Consider the following 20,129-nt stretch of genomic DNA (forward strand, 5'->3'; position numbering starts at 1 on the left):
GAGAACAGTACATTTTAGGCTACTGCTATACTTGAAGCAAAGTTTGTGTGATTATAGTGTGTTTTTTTATTGATCAGTTGGGGATTGTGATCAGTGCTGGGGACGCTGGAACATCCCAGTAAGAGTTTAACTATTTTTGAAGAGCTACAATCAAGGTATGTGTACCATAGTGTTTTATAAACTTTAGAGGTTATACACGTATAGCCGGTATAATAGAGAAAATTTTTCAAAGTCCTACGGACAAGTTAAATCGAACTTGTGACTTAAGTTGTTTACAAGTAAACAGAGATTTATAAAAATTTCTGCTATTTCTCTCAAGTGAAATAATCCTAGGTGCCTCAGCACATTTTATACCTTTTTCCCTATATCTACTTTTCCAGACCTCCAATCCCAAAACCCCCCGGGATATTCACGAACCGGATCCTTTCTGACCCCCCGACCTCTACCCTCAACATTTTTGAACCCATTTTTGGGAGATACATTTTTTATGGTTGTCCACGTCAAAGATATTGACATGGACACAACCAAGCAAGAGATCCGCGACGCTATTGTGAACATTGAAAAGCAGGGGAATTACCGAATCACATCGGTAATGAAGGCATACAGGGATACGCAGAATTAACAGTCAACACTATGCATAGGGCGGCTAATAAGATGGCTGATGAAAGAATTCGTAGCAGGTGGGTCTATTGCCAGGCCTATATCAGAGTAGATAAAGACAAATGTTACAGATGTTGGGGCTCGGGCCACAGGAGCTCCGAGTGTCGGAGTCCAAACAGATTAGATTTATGCTACAGCTGTGGTGGAAAAGGCCGTCTCATAAGAAAATGTGAAGAGGGGGATGAGATGCTTAGACTGCAACAGTCTCGAACACCTTACCGGAGGCGTGATGTGCGGCAAAGGCAGATATGATTAGATAATCCTGTTAAACGCAAACCGTAGTATACTCTCCAACGATTTAATGGGGAAGCTGTCAAGGGGTCTTGATATTGATATTTTGGTCACCACTGAGCCCAGCAGATACACTGCTGCTAAGAGCGAGTGGTGTGCATTTGCAATAGGAGACGTGGCCATCCGGAACGTTAGTGGCAGGTGGGGATGGAAGTTGTTCTATAGAGGTGAAGGAATACAAGCAGTTGAACTGTCTGGGTTCCTTTTGATAGGGGCATATGTTAACCCCAATTGTGACTTCCCAGCGGCTTATATGAGAAGACTTCACGACATTGTTGCCAGGTCGCCCAAGAAGGTTATCCTGGTGGGCGACCTAAATAGTAAGGCCATCGTAGCGGGCAGCTCATATACTAATAGACGGGGTGAGATCCTCGCGTAGTTTATGATGACAGCAGGTCTTTTTTATTTAAATGACAACACGCCAACGTATGAGGCCAGAGGACACAGTTCGGTGCTCGATCTAACAATCATGGACAACAGGTGGAATCACTGCAGGTGCAGCTGGAGAGTCCTACAGGAGGAGACTGCCAGTGATCACCTCGTGATTCTACTTGAGGTAGATGATTCACCCTTACTCAGCATGGCCGGTCGTATAAGATCGCCGTGACTGACTCAAAAACAGGTGTCAGTAGTTGTTTCAAAAGTGGCCAGAAAGATGAACGATGGAAGGCAGATATCGCCGGAAGTCCTACAAGAGCTTATAGTCCAGGATATAGCATTGTTGCCAAGATCTGCTGATAGGTTTCATCCGGTTTACTGGTGGTCGGATGCAATAGCACAGATAAGACAGAACCTCCAGAGTTTGAAACGCCGGAAACAACGACTGAGAAGAGCGGGCGGTACTGAGTATGACGAAGCTGCAAGTAGATACATCGCTGCTTGACGAAAGCTCAAGTACGACATAAAGCAGGCCAAGATCAATAAATAATCTTGTTAAGAAAGTTCTGTGAGAAATGACTGACATCGCTAATTATGGGCTAGAGCATAAATGTTTTCCAAGATGTTGGAAAGACTCCAGATTGGTCTTTTTACCGAAACATACGAGAGACAAAGCCAACACTGACTACCTGCCTGTTTATCTTATAAATAATATGGGAAAGGCGGTCGAGAGAATGCTTGCATCCTGTATTATAAAAGAATTTGGAGCGGGTACTGGAATAAAGAAAATCAGTATGATTTTGCGATTTTGTTGACATGCGAGGCATGTCAACACTGCAAGCTCTGCAGAAAGTTGTGACTTAGGCCATTTCTATTAACCAAGAGACGTGGCGGACGAGGAGAATGCCCATGATGATATTACTGGATGTTCGAAAAGTTTTTTGAACGATTACTTGGAATGCGATTATTGACGACTAAGGGAATAAGTGCATATTTCCGGAGGCAAATAGCGGAATAATTGTCTGAGAGATGGATAGCGGCATACACTCAGGATGGAGTTCTAAGGTTCCAGGTTTTCAGAGGCGTCCCCTGAGGGTCAGTCCTGGGACCTTTGTTAAGGTTACTGGTCTATGACGATGTTCTTAGTCTTCCGTTACCGCTGGAAAAACAAACGATGGCTTATGCAGACGATCTCGCTGTTCTGGTCAGCGGCAGAACAGAGACTGATTTGGAGGAGAAAGGCAATACTGTCTTAGACGCGACTGGATCAAGGATGCAAGATCACGGTCTAGAATTAGCATGACAGAAGTGTGTGTACATTAATGTACACACATAATGTACATACATTAATGTACATCACATTAATGTGTGTGTATAATGTACACACATTATAGTCACTGGTAGATGGACAGTTGGTAGAATCAATGTTAGGGTCGGTGGACAGCCTCTTCAGAGTAAAGACGTGATAAATTATCTGGGAGCGCAGATAGACAAGGCCTGTAAGTTTATCCTACATGTTGTGGACATATGCCAAAACGTAGAGAAAAATCTGAAGATGCTAAATATGCTGATGTCGACGGACCAACGGGCATCTAAGCGCAGACTGATTGTGTCAATGGTCATGTCTGCCCTACTTCACGCCGCTCCAGTTTAGGGTGTGGCAGCAAATGTTAAAAGGAATCTGACAAGACTTCAAGCAGTATATCGGCGCATGTTGTTGGGCATCGTTTCCGGTTACCGCACACTATCACACGAGGCGGCATGTGTGCTGGCCTCTGTTTTGCCTGTCGATTTACAAATCTGAGAGCAAACACTTTGCTTCGAGGGCAAGGACAAATCTGAGGTTGACGCTTTTGTTAGAGACACCTGGCGGGAAAGATGGACGAGAGGTAGCATGGCTACTTGGACGAAAAGATTGATAACTGATTTAGATACCTGGATGTCAATGAAGCATGGAGAGGTTATCTACTTCGTTACACAGATGCTTATTGGACATGACGACTTTGAATTTTATCTTCACAGATTTGGCAGGCGTAACTCCCCTGTTGTATGTTTTGCAGTGGGATGGACACTGTGGAGCACACTATTTTCGTGTGCGAAGAATGGCACCCCTGGTGTATGTAATCTGGTATAGAGACGTTAAGCCCGAAGGTCTAGTGCCATTTATTCTGACCACTGAAAATAACTGGAAGGCAGTTGAATAGTTCGCGACTCTGGTGCTACGAGAAAAGGTCGAGGAGGGGTGGCGACGCGGTTATAAGTGACAAAATACTTCAGCAGAAGGATAAAGATGACACAATGGGGGGAACATTGCAGGCACGATGTTCATCTCGGGTTAGCTGATAGGGAACAGGCGGGTAGCTCCGATAGGGAGGGGGCAGCTCGCTGAGATGGGCCGTTTCTTATGAGTGATCGGAGACCCCGGGGGAGAATTAGGATCAGAGGAGACCAGGTCATACACTGATGCCATGAAAAAATCCTGAGACCAGGTGAAGATTTGGACCAGAGAGCGAAGGGGTGAAAGACAGCTCTCTGCAGAGCCATCGTTTGTCTGCACTTGTGCAGACTAACGATGCCATGTGGACTCCATGGAATGGAGGCATGGAGACTCTTGACCTCCTGAGCTGAAAGGCATCCCCGAGGTTGTGCAATGCTTAACTGCTGATCCGACCTCGGGTTGGAGAAATGGTGAACTAGAAGTTTTAGTCAGTAGGGCACGAGCACATAGGCTCTAAATAACATCTAGCCGAATCCGCGCGAGTCCGACACGCCTCCACTCGTGGCAGGTACGTAAATAGTATTTCTTCACTACACCGATAACAAAAAAGGAGTTGGGAAAATGGTTGAATATATTTTTTGCACGTTTTCTTTACAGTATGATGATTAACTGATTAGAAATACTTTAATTGAGTCAAACATAATCAGAACATATTTATATACCAAATTGACATCGAAAATTTCACTAATTATTTGAGAAATAAGTTTGGACAAAGCCCCTTTCATTATTTTTTTTATTGTGTTTTTGTGGATGAGAAATGCTTTCGTGTTATCATCACCTGGATACGATATATTTGTTGTAATAAAAAAAGATATTTTACATTATATATCTAAATTAAAATAATAAAATTACCATCTGCTTTAGAGTAAATGGCATGAATAGATAAACAAACTACAGTAATTTAAATACTTGAATATAAACAGACGGCCCTAAGAAATTGTAAAACATTAAGATAGCAACATTTCATTATCCCCTAAAATAGTTTATATGTCAGCCCCTAGATGAAACTTACAATGCAATGCCTCATAACAGATACAATCCAGAAGGATGTGGTGCACTGTTAGATGGCAGTCGCAGCAAGCACAAAGGGGTGCATCTGTTTGTGTCATCAGATATTCATGAGTAAGCCTAGTGTGAGCTATTCGCAAACAACAAATAATAACCTCCTCATGATGGTTATGTCTGTATGAGGAGCTCTAAGGTGACACAGTGTTCTTAATGATGAAGTTTACTGTTTGTCATTAACTTTGCCTCTCATCATGAACTAACCTCTTCAGAGAACAACGTGTTCGAAACAACATGATTGGTCAAATGAGGCTGAAAACAAGCCTCATTAGCCACAATATTTGCATGCACATTGCCTGAAATTCCTATTTGGCTTTAGTTACTTACTTGTGGACATAAGTTTTCTTACTAACTGATAACAAAGGTTAAGTAAGTAACTTACAGTTTCAGCTGGACTGTAATAATTTAGAACACATTTTATTACAGATTTTTTAGTATTTATTTAGTTCAAATATAAAAAACGTTTTAACTAGAACAATATTTCCTTTTTAGCCACATAAAAAATTTTAATAAGTCAAATTTATAAAATTTTTATAAAATATAAGAATAGTCATAAAAATCTTAAAAATAAAGCAAAACATTGTAGTGTTAAGGTTTACATTTTAAAATGCCAGGATGTTGGAGGCTTAAATGTTTCTTCCTTACGCTACTTCAGTCATAAAGTACAAAATTCTCACCATGGTTGATTAATATATTGTGATTTTGATAGCAATAGATAATCTTCAAGAAGAATGATGTGTCTTTCTTGCACATTTCAGCTTGTATACAGTCAAATACCTATCTGGGGGTATAGAAGAAATTCCTAAACTGGCAAAACAAACTGTACTTTGTTAATATTTTTTGGTGCATCATGAGATAACCAATAAGATATCTTAGCAATCATTGATGAATTTTTGTACTGTCAACCACAGCCATCTGAAATTAGCAGAATTTCTTTATAATTTTCAAAATCTGTATTACATAACCTATCATATACTGCAGAGGCTACCTCATTGGATCCTTTTGTCACATCACTTTCTTTGCATAGATACAGAAATAGATTTTCTTTATTCTGTTTGTCTTTTGAACCACCCATACACATAGTAAAATTACAATAATAAAGCTGCCTGAAATAATAGGCAGCCGGATTGGGGATTTTTGACATGTTAATATTCTTTTGTCAATTGCAGAGAAAACATAGCATCATCAGGAGGCATTTTTAAATATCAAAAAAAAAACTCTGGCTCTAAGTTTATGAAATTTCATTTCAGTCATTAACTGAGCTTTTTCTATACCATCAACAGATCTCTTAATTATTTCTCAGAGCATAATGTATCTATAGCAACAATCTTTTGCTAGGGCACCAAAGACAAACATTAAAATTTTCATTAAAACAGGTATGAAAGTAAGACACTTTTACTTATTATTCATAGCTAACTCTTTTCTTCAAATTTATTGGATTTATGATCTTCCCCCTCGGTTTTCTTTTGGGGTTTCACAGTCTAGTAAATAATGTCTTTTGTATACCCTTTGGATTCTGTCTTTAGACAAAGTCAAGATAACTCCAAAAAAGTGTCTCTACATGCAGGAATAACAGCTGATTTTTTTTTTCTTACCTGCAGGAAACACAAGTTTTTAATTAAGTATTTTATTGACTTAGCTGTACTTTTTTCGGTGTACTGCCAGTTATTCCTTTCTTGAACTAGGCCTTGAAGGACGTTGGGTTGCTGAATATTTCAAAATCTTTAGTGTTTTTTGATATTTATAAAATATCTTATTTAAGTGCACTGTTCATGTCTCCCTTTGTTATTGTAGCTAATTAAAACGCTGCTCTATTAGGACTGCAAACAGGTGGTCTGAGAGGAACTGTACCCAAATGTCTGGAATAGAAGTAAAAATAATTAATTTTTTAATACTTGACACAAAATTATTGATTACAAGTATAAAAAGAGAACACAAATTAATAATCTGTTGTGTCTTAAGTTCTGTTGTAAATTTTTAACCTATGTTAAAAAAAAAGTAACATAAGGTTATTTCTTACCTCATTCTTTTATTTATGTTGGCTTCCCAATTTTCAACACCTTTGCTTTTTTTTCACTCTTCCTGGTGTTAAAACTATTTCAGAACTATTCATAAAAGCAAAACTGCAGAAAATTATTTTTGACCTAAAACATCCATCCACCAAATAACCAACATCATTAAAATAAAATATTATTTAAAGAGATAGTAAGAATCAGCTTGTTATGGTGTTCTCAACTTTGAAAATAAATAATATTAGGATAAATAAATATATTAGGATATAACAACAGAATTATTTATTTATTAGAACATATTTTATTTTTATGTATATTCTCATAATTCACTACTATAAGCACAAAAATATTTTATCCAGGACATGCCAAGTTTTGAAAACTGTTCTGAGTCAGCCATTAATAATTAAGGATATAGTTGATTTTGTTTCTGACTGGACATGCTATTTCTGTTTCTAACAAATACATACAAATAGGAAGTTTTGCAAATAGCTTGAATTTTCATTTATAATTTTTAATAATTTACAGCCCGTTATGAAACTTATTGAAGTTAATGTTATTGAAGTGTTATTGAAGTCAAGAACGTTTATTCAGAGATACAAATCAACTAAGATGGAAACAACCTCAATTTTTTTTTTTAAAATTGGACAGGCACTTATGATTCTATCCCCTGCAGATGATGTAATAAAAATTTTGTCCTTCTCCCATATGCATTCATGACAGTGTTCCAACCACTAACCTAAAAGTTTTTTAAATAAAGTTTTGTCCTGTTTTATAAAATGAATCACTTCATTGGTTCATGTCATTTAGATCTGAAGAAAATACCATGTAGAATATAGTATTTTCTTAAAATCTAAATACACATTCAGCCATTCACTTGTTCCTCTGTTGTTAATTTAAGAAAAGTTTGATGGAGGTAGTTTTTAAATTCTTAGTAAAGAGATGACTTATTTTTTTAAAGGAAACTTTTCTTTTAAATCATAATAAACTTTTACAGTTGAAGAAGTAATGATCATACAAAATGAAAAAAGCATTAAGTGAAGTGGCTTTTAAATTAATTCACCAAATTTATTAAGTCAACTTTTAAAATTTTTTGTATGTGAATAATTTTCTAAGCTTACAGAATTAAATAAAATGTCTTCTAAAACTATCATGATCTAAAGATGTCATCAGTTTTCTAATGAAGACTATGCATAATGCAGACATAGATTTTGTTTATGGATTTTGTAAGAAATATTCTAATAAATGCTAATCAGGAATTCAAAAAAAGATTTCTTAATGCATGTATTTTTACTTATAACCATTTCATTTCAGCATATTCTGTTGAATCTAAATAACAATGTTATATTGACAAGATTATGCAAGTTGTATGTAGCAAATACACATTCCATAAACAACTTTAACATGTTTTCACATAGTGATTACTTGCACAGTAAAATGTGCAAACATTAGGCAAGAGAAATGTATATATGAATTTCCACTAGCAGATGGTTCAAAATTGACTACCTAGGGATCTTGCACTGAATAGCAAGTCTTGCATGACACTTGCATTACAATGTTACTTTTGATATGAGATGAATGTCATGCAAATATTCACTTCTTTGAACATAAAAATAGCAAACTAAGAGGTTTTTGTTAATTCTGAAGTTATACATTTTAAAGACTTACTTGACAAAATAACACATTCTGTGTCTGTGTATTTTATTTTCTAGCCATAATTTCTGAAAAACTTTTTCAATCAGGAAATATTTTGGCATGAAATTTATGGTATATTTGTTTTGCATGTATGATAACATTTTAAATTAATACTACAAATATTATGTCACATGTTATAAAAACTTTACCGGTTTTTCTGAATCTAACTGGGTAAGTGCCATATCACAATATGACAATTGAAGTTATATGTTACATTTTTCTATCATGTAATGGTGGAGGCAATAGGAAGATGCAATTGTTCTCCAGTCCTCAAATTTTAACATGTTAAAAAATGCATAACAGTTCAATATTACACTTTTATGTTTCTAAATAGACCAATGTAACAAAAAGATTACTGTCAAAGTCAAAAAATAATTTTAATATTCTATGACTTTCATACCTTTGGATCTTCATCTTGTGTTGCACAACTTGCAATCTGGACGTTTCCATAAGCGAAATATCTATCAACTTCACTTTACAAATAGCTTCACTCAATTTAAAGATTTCAACATTACTATTTTTGTATGTTGTAACAATTTCTTGAGCCTATTAAAAAAAATAATAATTTAGTTCGTCTTTTAATAAGTCACCATAAAAATGAATATGTACTTCCCATTGAATTAAAAAAAAAACCTACATTTTCCAAACTTGAAAGTATATCAGCACAGATGATATGTGAATTCAATCCGTCCAAATTCCAATTGTATTTAACACACAATGGTTGAATTTTTACTTCCAATTCATGTATCAATTCTCGAAATAAAACCCTCTCTTTATCTGAAAGTGCTGTAACATGGAAAAAGATATAAATAAGGCAGTTTTATATAAAGACATGTTAATAAACACAATATTTACACCATACTCTGTTTTGACTTATTTGAAATTGATTCAAGAAGTAAGGGAAAGAGAGTTTAAATATCTAAACAATTTTAAGAAAACTGACACTATTCTGTAGAAAGGAATATATTGAAAAAAGAAAATATAAATCTTTTTGTTGAGAGAAATTGATAACTGGATTAATTATAGTTAATTTTGAGAGAAACTACTTCTCAATATGTAAATTTGTGTTAAATTGTTAAAATATTTAAAAGAGTTTGAGAAACAATTAAAAAATTCAAGATTCAAAGTTTTAGCAAAAGTGTTTGCTTTTAAGATAAACCAGTTCAATAAATTCTTCAATAGCAAGGGATTACAGAATACTTGATCTATGAGATCAACGAAAATTTTACTTTTAGATTAAAAACATCTGTAAATAAAATTAAAAAAAGGTCTCAGAATAAGAAAGAATTTTCTGTAAATTTAAAAAAAGTGGATCAAAATTATGTTAAATTTAATTGTAAAACAAAGGAATTGTACCAGAACTTTTAAAAAGTTAAGAAAAATAAGCAAACAAAAAACCAAATACCAAGAAAGGTTTTGTAAGAATATTCTGTTACGGGCAATATTTTCAATTTACTAACAAAATAAACATCAAACTGGGTACATACAATAAGAGAATTTGTGTTTTTTTCTTAGATTATGAAACTGCATTTGACAATGTACATAAAAATACACACACACATTTTAAAGTCATGTGCTGCAGGCTTGAACCACAAACTGTAAAACAAAACAAGAGATAGTCAGTCTCTTGTTAGATGAAAAGGGAGGAGGTTAATAATGAAAAGCTTTTTCCTAAAGAAATGCTAAATAAGCTGATCTTCCTTTAATCCTATTTTCTAGTCTGTTTATAGATGGTGTACTACTGATGCTCTTGGGTGATGATTTGTGAACAGAAGAGCTGATTATTATCAGAGTATTACGATTTGAGAATTTTTTCTGTTAGTCAGAATTTACCAAACAATTTTAAATAATATTGTTACAAATAGAATTAAATTAAAAATTTTAATTATTGCAATAAATATTATTATTGGGTAAAATATATTATTGGAATTAAAATTTAGTCTAAGATAATGTATAGGTAAGAAGGGGTTTGAAATAATACTGAAAAATGATAGATGACATAGTGAATAATTAAAATTCTTTGGAGTCACATAAATGCAATAAAGAATGCACATTATGGTATAATTTGCTTTTAATGATGTCTGGAAAGATTTTATGGCAGAAGGCAGTGCAAAGTATTCGACTAATTGAATGAAACAGTCATGGTGGCAACAAATTGGGCTGAGGTATAGAGTTGCATGAAAGCTAATGAGCTTGATAATTTTCTATAATTACCTATGTAAAGAGGGATTCAAAAAGTACTTGAAATTTAGTTATATACAGGGAAACCAGAATAAGGCTGAATGCATTAAATTTAAAGCACATTTTTATGCATAAATCTTTAATTCATAAATAGATTATCTATAAAACTTGCATAGAAATTAACAGCAATAGTAGTCATGAACAGAAAGGAATGGTAGAGTGAATGAATAAATTCATGAATAACTAAAGAATAAATGGATTAGCAGGGCTGACAGTGTTTCATAACATAATTGACAAATAGAATTTAAACTGGGAGGGGAAAATTTACATAAATGAGTTTTACATAATAAGTTGTAAACAACCATTTTTAAATCAAAAACACTAGTAGCCCAAGTGGAATGATGGCTTTTACTTATATATGGCATTGGAGAGGAGGACCCTTTTCATTTCATTAGATGTTTAATGTTAAAGCAGTAAACAAAAAATTATGGCAGGGTAGTTTTGTTTTAAATAAAGAGGTTGAGTAGAGAAAACTGGGATTATTTAGTTAAAAATGTTCAAGAGATAAAGTATGAAAAATCATTAATAGAGAATTCTAGTATTAGTGCATTATTGTCTGATGTAATAACAAATTTATTTTTTGTTGTATGGTTTTTACCAACCTGTCTACAAAGTTCATCATCAAAAAAATTAGACCCTTTTCATTTTTCTCTAAATCTAACACTTATCAAATTTTGTATTAAGATAAGTAAAATGATTAAATTAAATAAAAACATAATAATATATATTTTTAACATTGTTTTAAGTCATTAATAGGCGAGACAGTAACATGAAACTATGTTATTTATTTGTATTAACTAGATTCTGAATGCTAAATATTATATTTGTTATTATACTTTATAACAAATAAGGTAAGAATATAAGGTAAGAATACTACATCATCCAAAAAAGGAATTTATCTGTAAGTTTAGTAAAATTATTTCTTGCAGTTTCCTCTTTCATACATTGCAAATTCTATCAAAAATGATAATGATATTTTTCTAATATTCCAGTACAAATTATGGAAGCAATTTTGAATTTATGATTGATTGTGTGTGGATTAAACCCATTAAGTAGTTATTGCATTTATCCTGATTTAATAACAAGCATATAAGTATTTTTATTTATAAGGATAAATATATGATCACAATATCTAGTCATGGACTGTGACGGTAAAAATAAAAATCAATATAAATGAAATGAAAAAGCAGCTGGATTTTTTCTTAATATTCTATGAACTTTAAGTTATCCTGATCATGAACTATTGAAGTAAAAATGAAAATGTTACTTTTATATCATTTTATTTTTGAATTTATATCTATCAGTCAAATTTTTTCCCAACATTTTATTATAACACTTTTAATATATCATTATTAAAATTAAAATACTTTCTAAGCATAGAATTATTTTCTGTTTTTTATTTTTGTGATTTTTAAATTGGATGTTTTGCTGCTACATCTTAGTTTGGATTCAATATTTTATACCATAAAATCTTGAGAGAAAAGTTGTTTGAAGGCTGAACATTCATTCCAACAATTATTCTTATAATCCTTTCAATTGGTTAATGTGCTACATCCATACAATACATGGCATCTTTCAAATGTCCAATGTGTATATCCAAGGATATGCAGGACTTTAAAAGGATACCTTGGAACTCTGTGAACTGTCTCAAGAATATCCTGAATACCCTAAGATAAGCAGTATGCCTGGCATATTCTACCATACTCCAAGGATACAGTATATTAGCATGACATTCCAAAAATTCTAAGTAAGAGCCTTCAGTGAAATTATAATCTAATATTGATATTAATATTATATATAATTAATATGGTGAGATAAAATAATATGTTACCTGGGTGATTTATACATCTCCATATTTCAAACAAATTTTTAAAAGATGGACATCTTTAGAAAAAAGATAATTCTAATCTTTTATAACTTTCTATGATTTTTAAAAACATTTTTTTATTGGTTAATTTATAATTGCACTGAATAAAATAATTACAAATTTTAGTTTAAATTCATTCGTAACATCCAAAGAACTTGAAAGCGATTTTGAAGCTTTATTAAATCCTCCTCTGCAAAGTTAATAGTAGTACTGTTTTAAAGGGCATTCTTAAAAAGGTTAGAAGCTCCCTAAATATCTAATAAAACAATATATTTTATTTTCATGTTCATTCATTTAAAATAACTGCTTTTATAAAATTTAGTTTCTCAAATTTTCTATTGCTGAGATCGTGGTGTTTCTGAAGGGTTTGAAGTCTTAGTTTAATGTGCTACCCTCTTGGATTACAGAGGAAAATGAGTAGCAAATGAAACTTTTCTCACTACAAGCAAATGGGTCTGCCACTCTGACCAATGATCTTCTGCTCTATAACAACCTGACTGAAACATTTTTAGGTTTTAGAAGCATTCATAAACACAAAAATAAAAGAAAATGATTAAATGTACAAAAATAAAGTTAAGTTACATTTATTTATATACTTACCACGAACAATTTGATTATAACCTATTACTATAGACTCCATGCCCCTATATGACAAAATCACATCCTTGTACTTTTGCAAAAGCATATCTACACTTACTGTTACTCTAAGACCTAACTGCAACCATACTTTTGATTCTTCAAATATTTGGACTAATTTTCTAAAATCAAACAGAAAAAAATATTAATGTCTTTTTTCGTGAGATGTTCAGTAAAATTTTTATTGCATTATGTAATATTAAAGATTTTGCATGTATTACCTCTTTTTGCAAATGTTACCTCTTATCATGAACTTCCGATTGTCAAACATTACCAAAAACACAAATAATAAATTTTGCTATACTATTTTTAAATAGCATCAGAGTGTCTACAGAGATTTCACTGTAGAATTTCACAACCTATGTGGGATCAGCATGTGACTGATTTTCTGTCTGGTTTGAGATTTAATGTATAAAATTATGTTCACAATATATTTTATTTAATTAAAATATGGATTAATTAATAATTTAAATTCATAATTACTTAAATCAGGAAACACAGCAAAATAGTGATTTTACTGGACTATCAATTATCAGTACTGCACAGTGCATTTGTACCTATATGAAACATTTCTTCAGTAGACAAATTCAAAAGAGTCCTTAAGTGCATTGGTGTTTATTAAAGAATGTTCCTATACTTTTTTCTACAATTACTATTTTCCTCAAAAGCAATTGGTAGAATAAGTATGCATACACCATCAATGCATTCATAGAAACATACTGAAAATTCTTTAGCACATCCGCGGTCATTATTATTACAACAATCATTAAATGATTTTCTATTATCAGCTTTCCAAAAAAAAATATGGTATAATAAAAAGTAAGGATTATATAAAAAAATTAATAAATAAAATATATTTAATTAATAACACTTAAAATTACAGGCTGATTGATGCTCAATTAGAAGTGGTAGAAACATAAGTAAGCAATCGCAGTAACAAGGATGGCAACTCAATCTTAAGGCCATAGGATTTTGTGATTGGTTTTTAAACATTTACTGACATGTGTAACCAAACAACTACCTCACATAAGAAAGAAGAAACATATAGCCTGCTATGTTTTACGAGTATTTTCATCAACAAATTTTCTACATGTTTATTTTAGCGATAATTATTAGAAACTTAATTTTATTCTGAGATAATCAATTTTTCTAAAGAATCATGTTTATTTAGATTAAACTCACTAAAATTATAATTAAATAAATAAATACACAAACTTTTTCCGCTTTTAAAAGTGGAACCTCCCTTCTCCATTTAGACTAAAATGTGTACAGTAGTATTACATCTAATTCTGTACTTATAGCTAGACTCTTTTAATGTAATTTTAGTTTTTTTTTTCATGTATCCATACTAGTTTCCTCAAATTTGTTGTTCAATACTAGGCTTTAATTCACAATGTCTATCTTAGATAAAATGGAAAGGGACAAGGCTAAAATTATGATTATCATTACAGTTATTAGTATTATAATTATCATTCTAAAACTTCAGACAATAACGTGAATGATAATTTAATAAAATGTAAAATAATCCTTCCTATATCCTTTCTTCACATATTACAGATTATTAATTAAATCTGGTATTAAACTATGTGTTAAGGATCATACTTTACTCAAAATTAGTGCATTTGGAGGCACTTATTTCAACATAACTCAAAGCATTGGGTTTTTAGTTGAAATACTCTATAATGTACTGAAATTTATCTCCCAATTTCCCATATCATTTCCTATAAAAATATTCAATGCATGCCAAAAATTAAGATAACTACCATATTCAGATATTACTAAAAATTAATCTTGATAATAATAATATTATTATTATTATCTTGAGAAAATATTAATAATTATTAATATGATTAAATTATTTTACTTAACTATTAATTAATTAAAGTTATTGATGAAATAAATAAAAACTATTGAATATATTTTTGTTAAAAAGTAAGTGCAGCATCTTATGTGAGAAAGCGAAAATTAAAAATGTTCTATTCATTTTCTAATAGTAAAACTTTTATCTGTCAAATCTTTTTGATTAAACTTAATAATCTAAGTGTACGAGGGTTGTTCAAGTCCTTAGAAAATCCAAGAGATGGCGCTCGTAATATCCAAAATGGTTCTGCTTTTAGTAAGCGTCATTTGTCGCTAGAGTGTGGTTAAAGTTTCAGCTGTATCCATCACGTTGATTCAGTGTCGATTGAAGCAGCAAGCTATTGTTTATTTAGAAAAATGAAAAAAAGTGGGTTTCGAGTGGTGATTAAACACTTATATTTAAAAGGCTTAACACTGAAAGAGATCAAAGCTGAGTTGGATGATGTTCATAACACATCTGCTCCTCTGTTTGGAACTATTTACAATTGCTTAAATGAGTTTAACCGTGGCCGTACATCTACAAAAGATGAACATCGTTCGGGACGTCCAGTGGAAGTGACGACCCCCGAAATGTTTGAAAAAATGCACGATATGGTTTTGCGTGATCGACGAATCAAAGTGCGCGAAATAGTTGAGGCACAGGCATATCGCAAGCTATAGCGTTTTCAATTTTTCACGAAAAATTAATGTGAAAAGAATTTCGGCAAGATGTAGTCAGACGTCGTCATTTTGTTAGATACGGTGACTTTTATGTAATAAAAAAATATATATATATATTTAATAAAATTGATTTAAATTGCTTGAAGGTAAATAAATTTTGATGTTTATTGAAGACCAAAGTCAGGGTTTATTTTAGAGGGAACTAATCCATTTTATTCAAATAAATGTATGTATGAAAAATGCATAATTGATTAAACTTTTCTTAGATTGCAAATTTAATTCCTTTGCAAAACAGGTTTTGATAAGATCAATCATTTTAAGCATTGTAATGCTCACATTCAAAAAACAATTTATAAGTGAAAACTACCTAAATATCTCTGCAGAAAATAAGTAGATTGTGCACCTAACAATTATAAAGACCGAGATGTTGACTGAAGATTGTTGATGTAAGGAAATTGATATTGTTGCGTGTTCGCAGCTCGATCTGGATATTGAGAAGTTAACAAATAGAAATGTTTATGCAAACACAATTTATTAATTTAAGAACAATAAAAATAAGGCAAATCAATAACAAATGAAATAAAAACCACCACAACAACAACGCAGAGTACAGAACTCAGTCTGTTCCTGCGTACGCAGGAACAGACTGAGTTCTAAAGAGAGATTTTACAATAAATGTTTAGTGTAACGAAGTGACTGCAACAAGACTTACATTAGATGTTCAGTCAAACAATGCAAGTACAGGACTAAAGAAAAATAACAAAGGCTTCAACATAACATTTCCTAGAATTACTGCATTTCCAGGAATACACTCCAATAATAGCGCTAACATGTGCTAAGTACTATATTCTAACTTGTAGTATATATATATATATATATATATATAAACACACACACACACACACACGCACGTGTATAAACTGAAAATAATATTACTTGTCAATATTAAGTTTTAGACATCCAGGTTTATGAGGACTCCGTGTAAGCAATGATCTTTGTAGACGAAATTCTTGAGATTTTTTCACCGAATTTGTCCATTTCTCTTGGTAACCTAGGATAATTTCATCTAGTGATGTCATAAGTTTAGTATATTGTAATATAATCTCATCATACAAAGGAATGTTTATTAACCAAGCACATTCTTCAAGTCTCTGAAAATATTAATGACAAATTATCTATGTTAATACTTCCTTAATTAAAAGATTGGTTTAAACAATAAGAAAATATATAAAATTCTTAATGATAAAATGCATAAGTCACCAGTTAGTTAATGGTGTAGTTAGTTGCTGGTTATAGTATGGTTATGACTACATTAAGAAATATTAAAATCTAGTTGGAGATTCCACTTAGTTAGCCGTATGTGTTTTCGCTCTGCGGTATTACAGTTTTGGTTCGATTTTTATTGGTTTTTACTTGGTTCGTGGTTTGGTTTATTGTTGGTTGGTGTTTTCTGGACGCATTTGTTAATTTTCTTGAGTTTGGACACTGATTTCTACCGTTTTTTTTCGAGTTTTTGTGTTTTGCCATTTAGGGTATACTTAAATAGGGCGATTCTATCCAATAAAGTGGTTGAATTTTTTCTAAGTCTTTGCGCGAGATCGAACACGTTATTGACGTCATCGCCAACCACGTAAACAAGGACTTAAGAATATTTCTGGTCTTACTCGGAAATTTTTCTGTCCTAGGAACTTTAAATTCTCATACTTTGAAACGGTTGGTCGGATTTACGTCCCATTCAGTATCTGAGCGAATCGACGATCCCCAAAATTTTATCACCCCAAAAATATCTCCTCGTTTTTTTGGGTCGATACATTTTAGCAACTCCCCAGCCGAAAATCATCGACTTAGATCGATGGATCAGCAATTTAAATTTTTACCTGTCACAACTAAAGTCTGGACACTGTAAATTCGAGGACTATTTGTACAAGATAAGATGAAGGGAATCCCCCGCATGAATGTACTGCCACGAACAGGATTCTATCGATCATACCTTTTTCCACAGTTCGAAATGGAACGAGGTGCGTGATAAAACAGAAACCACTGGGTTAGTTTCGGAGAACCCTGTTGATTACATGCTGGCCTCACATGAAAATTGGGGAGCAGTCGATCGACTAGCCAGAGGGATTCTGCGCACCAAGGACGAAAAAGGACGGCGGAAGAGGGGTTTTAGCTGTAGGGAAGGGCGGATAACCCCAGCTGCGGGTGCCGGAATGCTGAGGTTTGTCGGTACCAAAGATCAGATTGGAACACTTGCGAAGTGTTAAGCAGGAGGGTAATTAATGAAAAGACCAGAGACCATTGAAGGAATCCTATTTTGGAGGACCTCACTAGAGTGGGCAAAAAAATTCAAACAAAAGATACGACCGGCGAGCGACCCGTCATGCCAGACATACTGCCGGTAGACGCGAAGGCTCGTTAAGAGTAATGGACAATCTCCTGGGTCGAGTTTTAATTAATTGTTAGTCCGACCCGGGGGAGTAGGGGAAAAAAATTCAATCAAAATTATCTGATGACAATATGGACATCATTTTACTTATAGAAGAATCTGTTAAATGTGACTACGTCTATTACTTAAAGTGACAAACTACTTTTGTTCCCAAATTAAAGAATAAGTTATTCTATAACCTACTACTTGTGTAGTGTGTGTATTACCAGAAAATAATAAAATATAGTTTATTTTGATATTTTTTATTTTATTTATTAATTTAAAGAATAGGAAAACTCTGTTAGTTTTACATTTTTGGTGCATTTTTTAACCTTTGATATAATAATACCTAGATCTTCTACACAAATTTATTTTTAGTCTATAACCGATTAAACAAAAGTTATTCTATAGTCCAATAATTTACCTACATATTATTTTAGTATGAGTACTGATTTGTAAATACTTATTCCCAGAAAAAGATTAGGTATGAAATAAACTTATATAATACAATCTCTTAAATTGACAATTTATTTAACTTAAAAAATTAAGACAAACAAAAACAGCTCTGATATCTTTGTATCTCAGATGCTTTACATCCATCACAGCAGTAAGATAAATGGACGGGTAACATACACAGCAGATATTCCTTTCTGCAGTAAAAAAAAGTACTATACGAGGGGCTACTCAAAAGTTCGGGGAATTTTACCATAAAAATAAAATAGCTTACCATAACTTATAATTTCCACTGTCTCCTTCAAAGTAATCCCCTTGGGCATTGATAGAGTGATCCCAGCGTTTTTCCCATGTGTTCGAAGCACGGTCTGCGTTTCTTCCTGAATCTCCTCAATTGTGTTAAAACGTCGGCCTTTCAATTGAAATTTTATTTTCGGAAAGAGAAAAAAGTCGCACAGGGCAAGGTCAGGAGAATAGATTGCGTGGGGAATCATTACAGTCTTTTTGGAAGCCAAGAAATTCCGAACGGCTAGCGATGTGTGCGCGGGCGCGTTGTCATGGTGCAGAACCTAGCTGTTGTTACCCCACAGATCTGAACGTTTGCGCCTAATGCTTTCACGTAACCGCTTCAAAACTTCACAATAGAACATCCCATTGACAGTTTGACCAAGAGGAACAAATTCCTTGTGGATAATGCCTTTGATGACGAAAAAAACAATCATCATGGACTTCACGTTGTTGCGAACTTGGCGTGCTTTCTTGGCCGCGGTGAACTTAGCGACTTCCACTGCGACGACTGCTGCTTAGTTTCAGGGTCATACCCGTACACCCATGTCTCATCACCGGTTATGATGTTGGAGATGAAGTTAGGGTCATCTCTTGCTGAATTTTTCAATTCACTACAGACAGCTACGCGATTTTGTTTCTGGTCGCTGTTCAACAGTCTCGGTACGAATTTTGCAGCAATGCGTCTCATGTTCAAATTATCCGACAAGATGCGTTGCACGGACCCATATGACATTTGTATGATTGCACAAACATCGTGAATTATTTGTCTACGATCTGCAACAATAGCCTCTCGCACTTTCTCGATGTTTTCCGGTGTTGCGCTTGTTGATGGTCTTCCTGAACGATCATCGTCATCGACTGTCGTTCGTCCATCTTTGAATCGTTTGTACCACAAAAAAGTTTTACTTTTACTCATAGCATTGTCACCAAATGCTTCCACAAGCATGGGATGGGTTTCTGTACCAGTTTTTTTTAAGCATGATGCAAAATTTGATGCAGGTTCTTTACTTTTTAAAATCTGCCATTTAGAACTTCGCCGAAGCAGTAAAACACAACGTTGCACAACTGCAAGAAAGTCAACAATGCAGCCTCTCACCGTCACAGCTGTTGGAACACTGATTCACAAAGAGTACTGTTAGCCACATCTAGCGGCAGCAGGTCGTACCGGCAATGGTTCGCGCGTGAAATTCAAATTCCCCGAACTTTTGGGTAGCACCGCGTATACACTATTTCAAATCACTGATACATATAAAAAATATCTCTTTTAAAATATATCAGCTATAGCTGTTGGAAAAGTGATAAAAAAGGATGAAGAGAGAGTAG

General features: G+C 33.3%; 1 protein-coding gene across 1 annotated transcript in view; it reads right to left on the bottom strand.

Annotated features, from left to right (window-relative positions):
* kl-2 (dynein heavy chain 2, axonemal kl-2) overlaps window positions 1-20,129 on the bottom strand; it is a 408,181-nt gene that overhangs the window by 334,569 nt on the left and 53,483 nt on the right. The window contains exons 12-15 of the mRNA XM_075354141.1: window positions 16,577-16,791; window positions 13,085-13,242; window positions 9,014-9,162; window positions 8,777-8,922 (exon numbers count right to left, since the gene is read on the bottom strand). Of these exons, the coding sequence (XP_075210256.1) occupies window positions 8,777-8,922; window positions 9,014-9,162; window positions 13,085-13,242; window positions 16,577-16,791 (668 nt within the window). The remainder of the gene's footprint in view (window positions 1-8,776; window positions 8,923-9,013; window positions 9,163-13,084; window positions 13,243-16,576; window positions 16,792-20,129) is intronic.

This window comes from Lycorma delicatula, chromosome 1, assembly GCF_047948215.1.
Source record: "Lycorma delicatula isolate Av1 chromosome 1, ASM4794821v1, whole genome shotgun sequence".
Taxonomy (NCBI): Eukaryota; Metazoa; Arthropoda; class Insecta; order Hemiptera; family Fulgoridae; genus Lycorma; species Lycorma delicatula.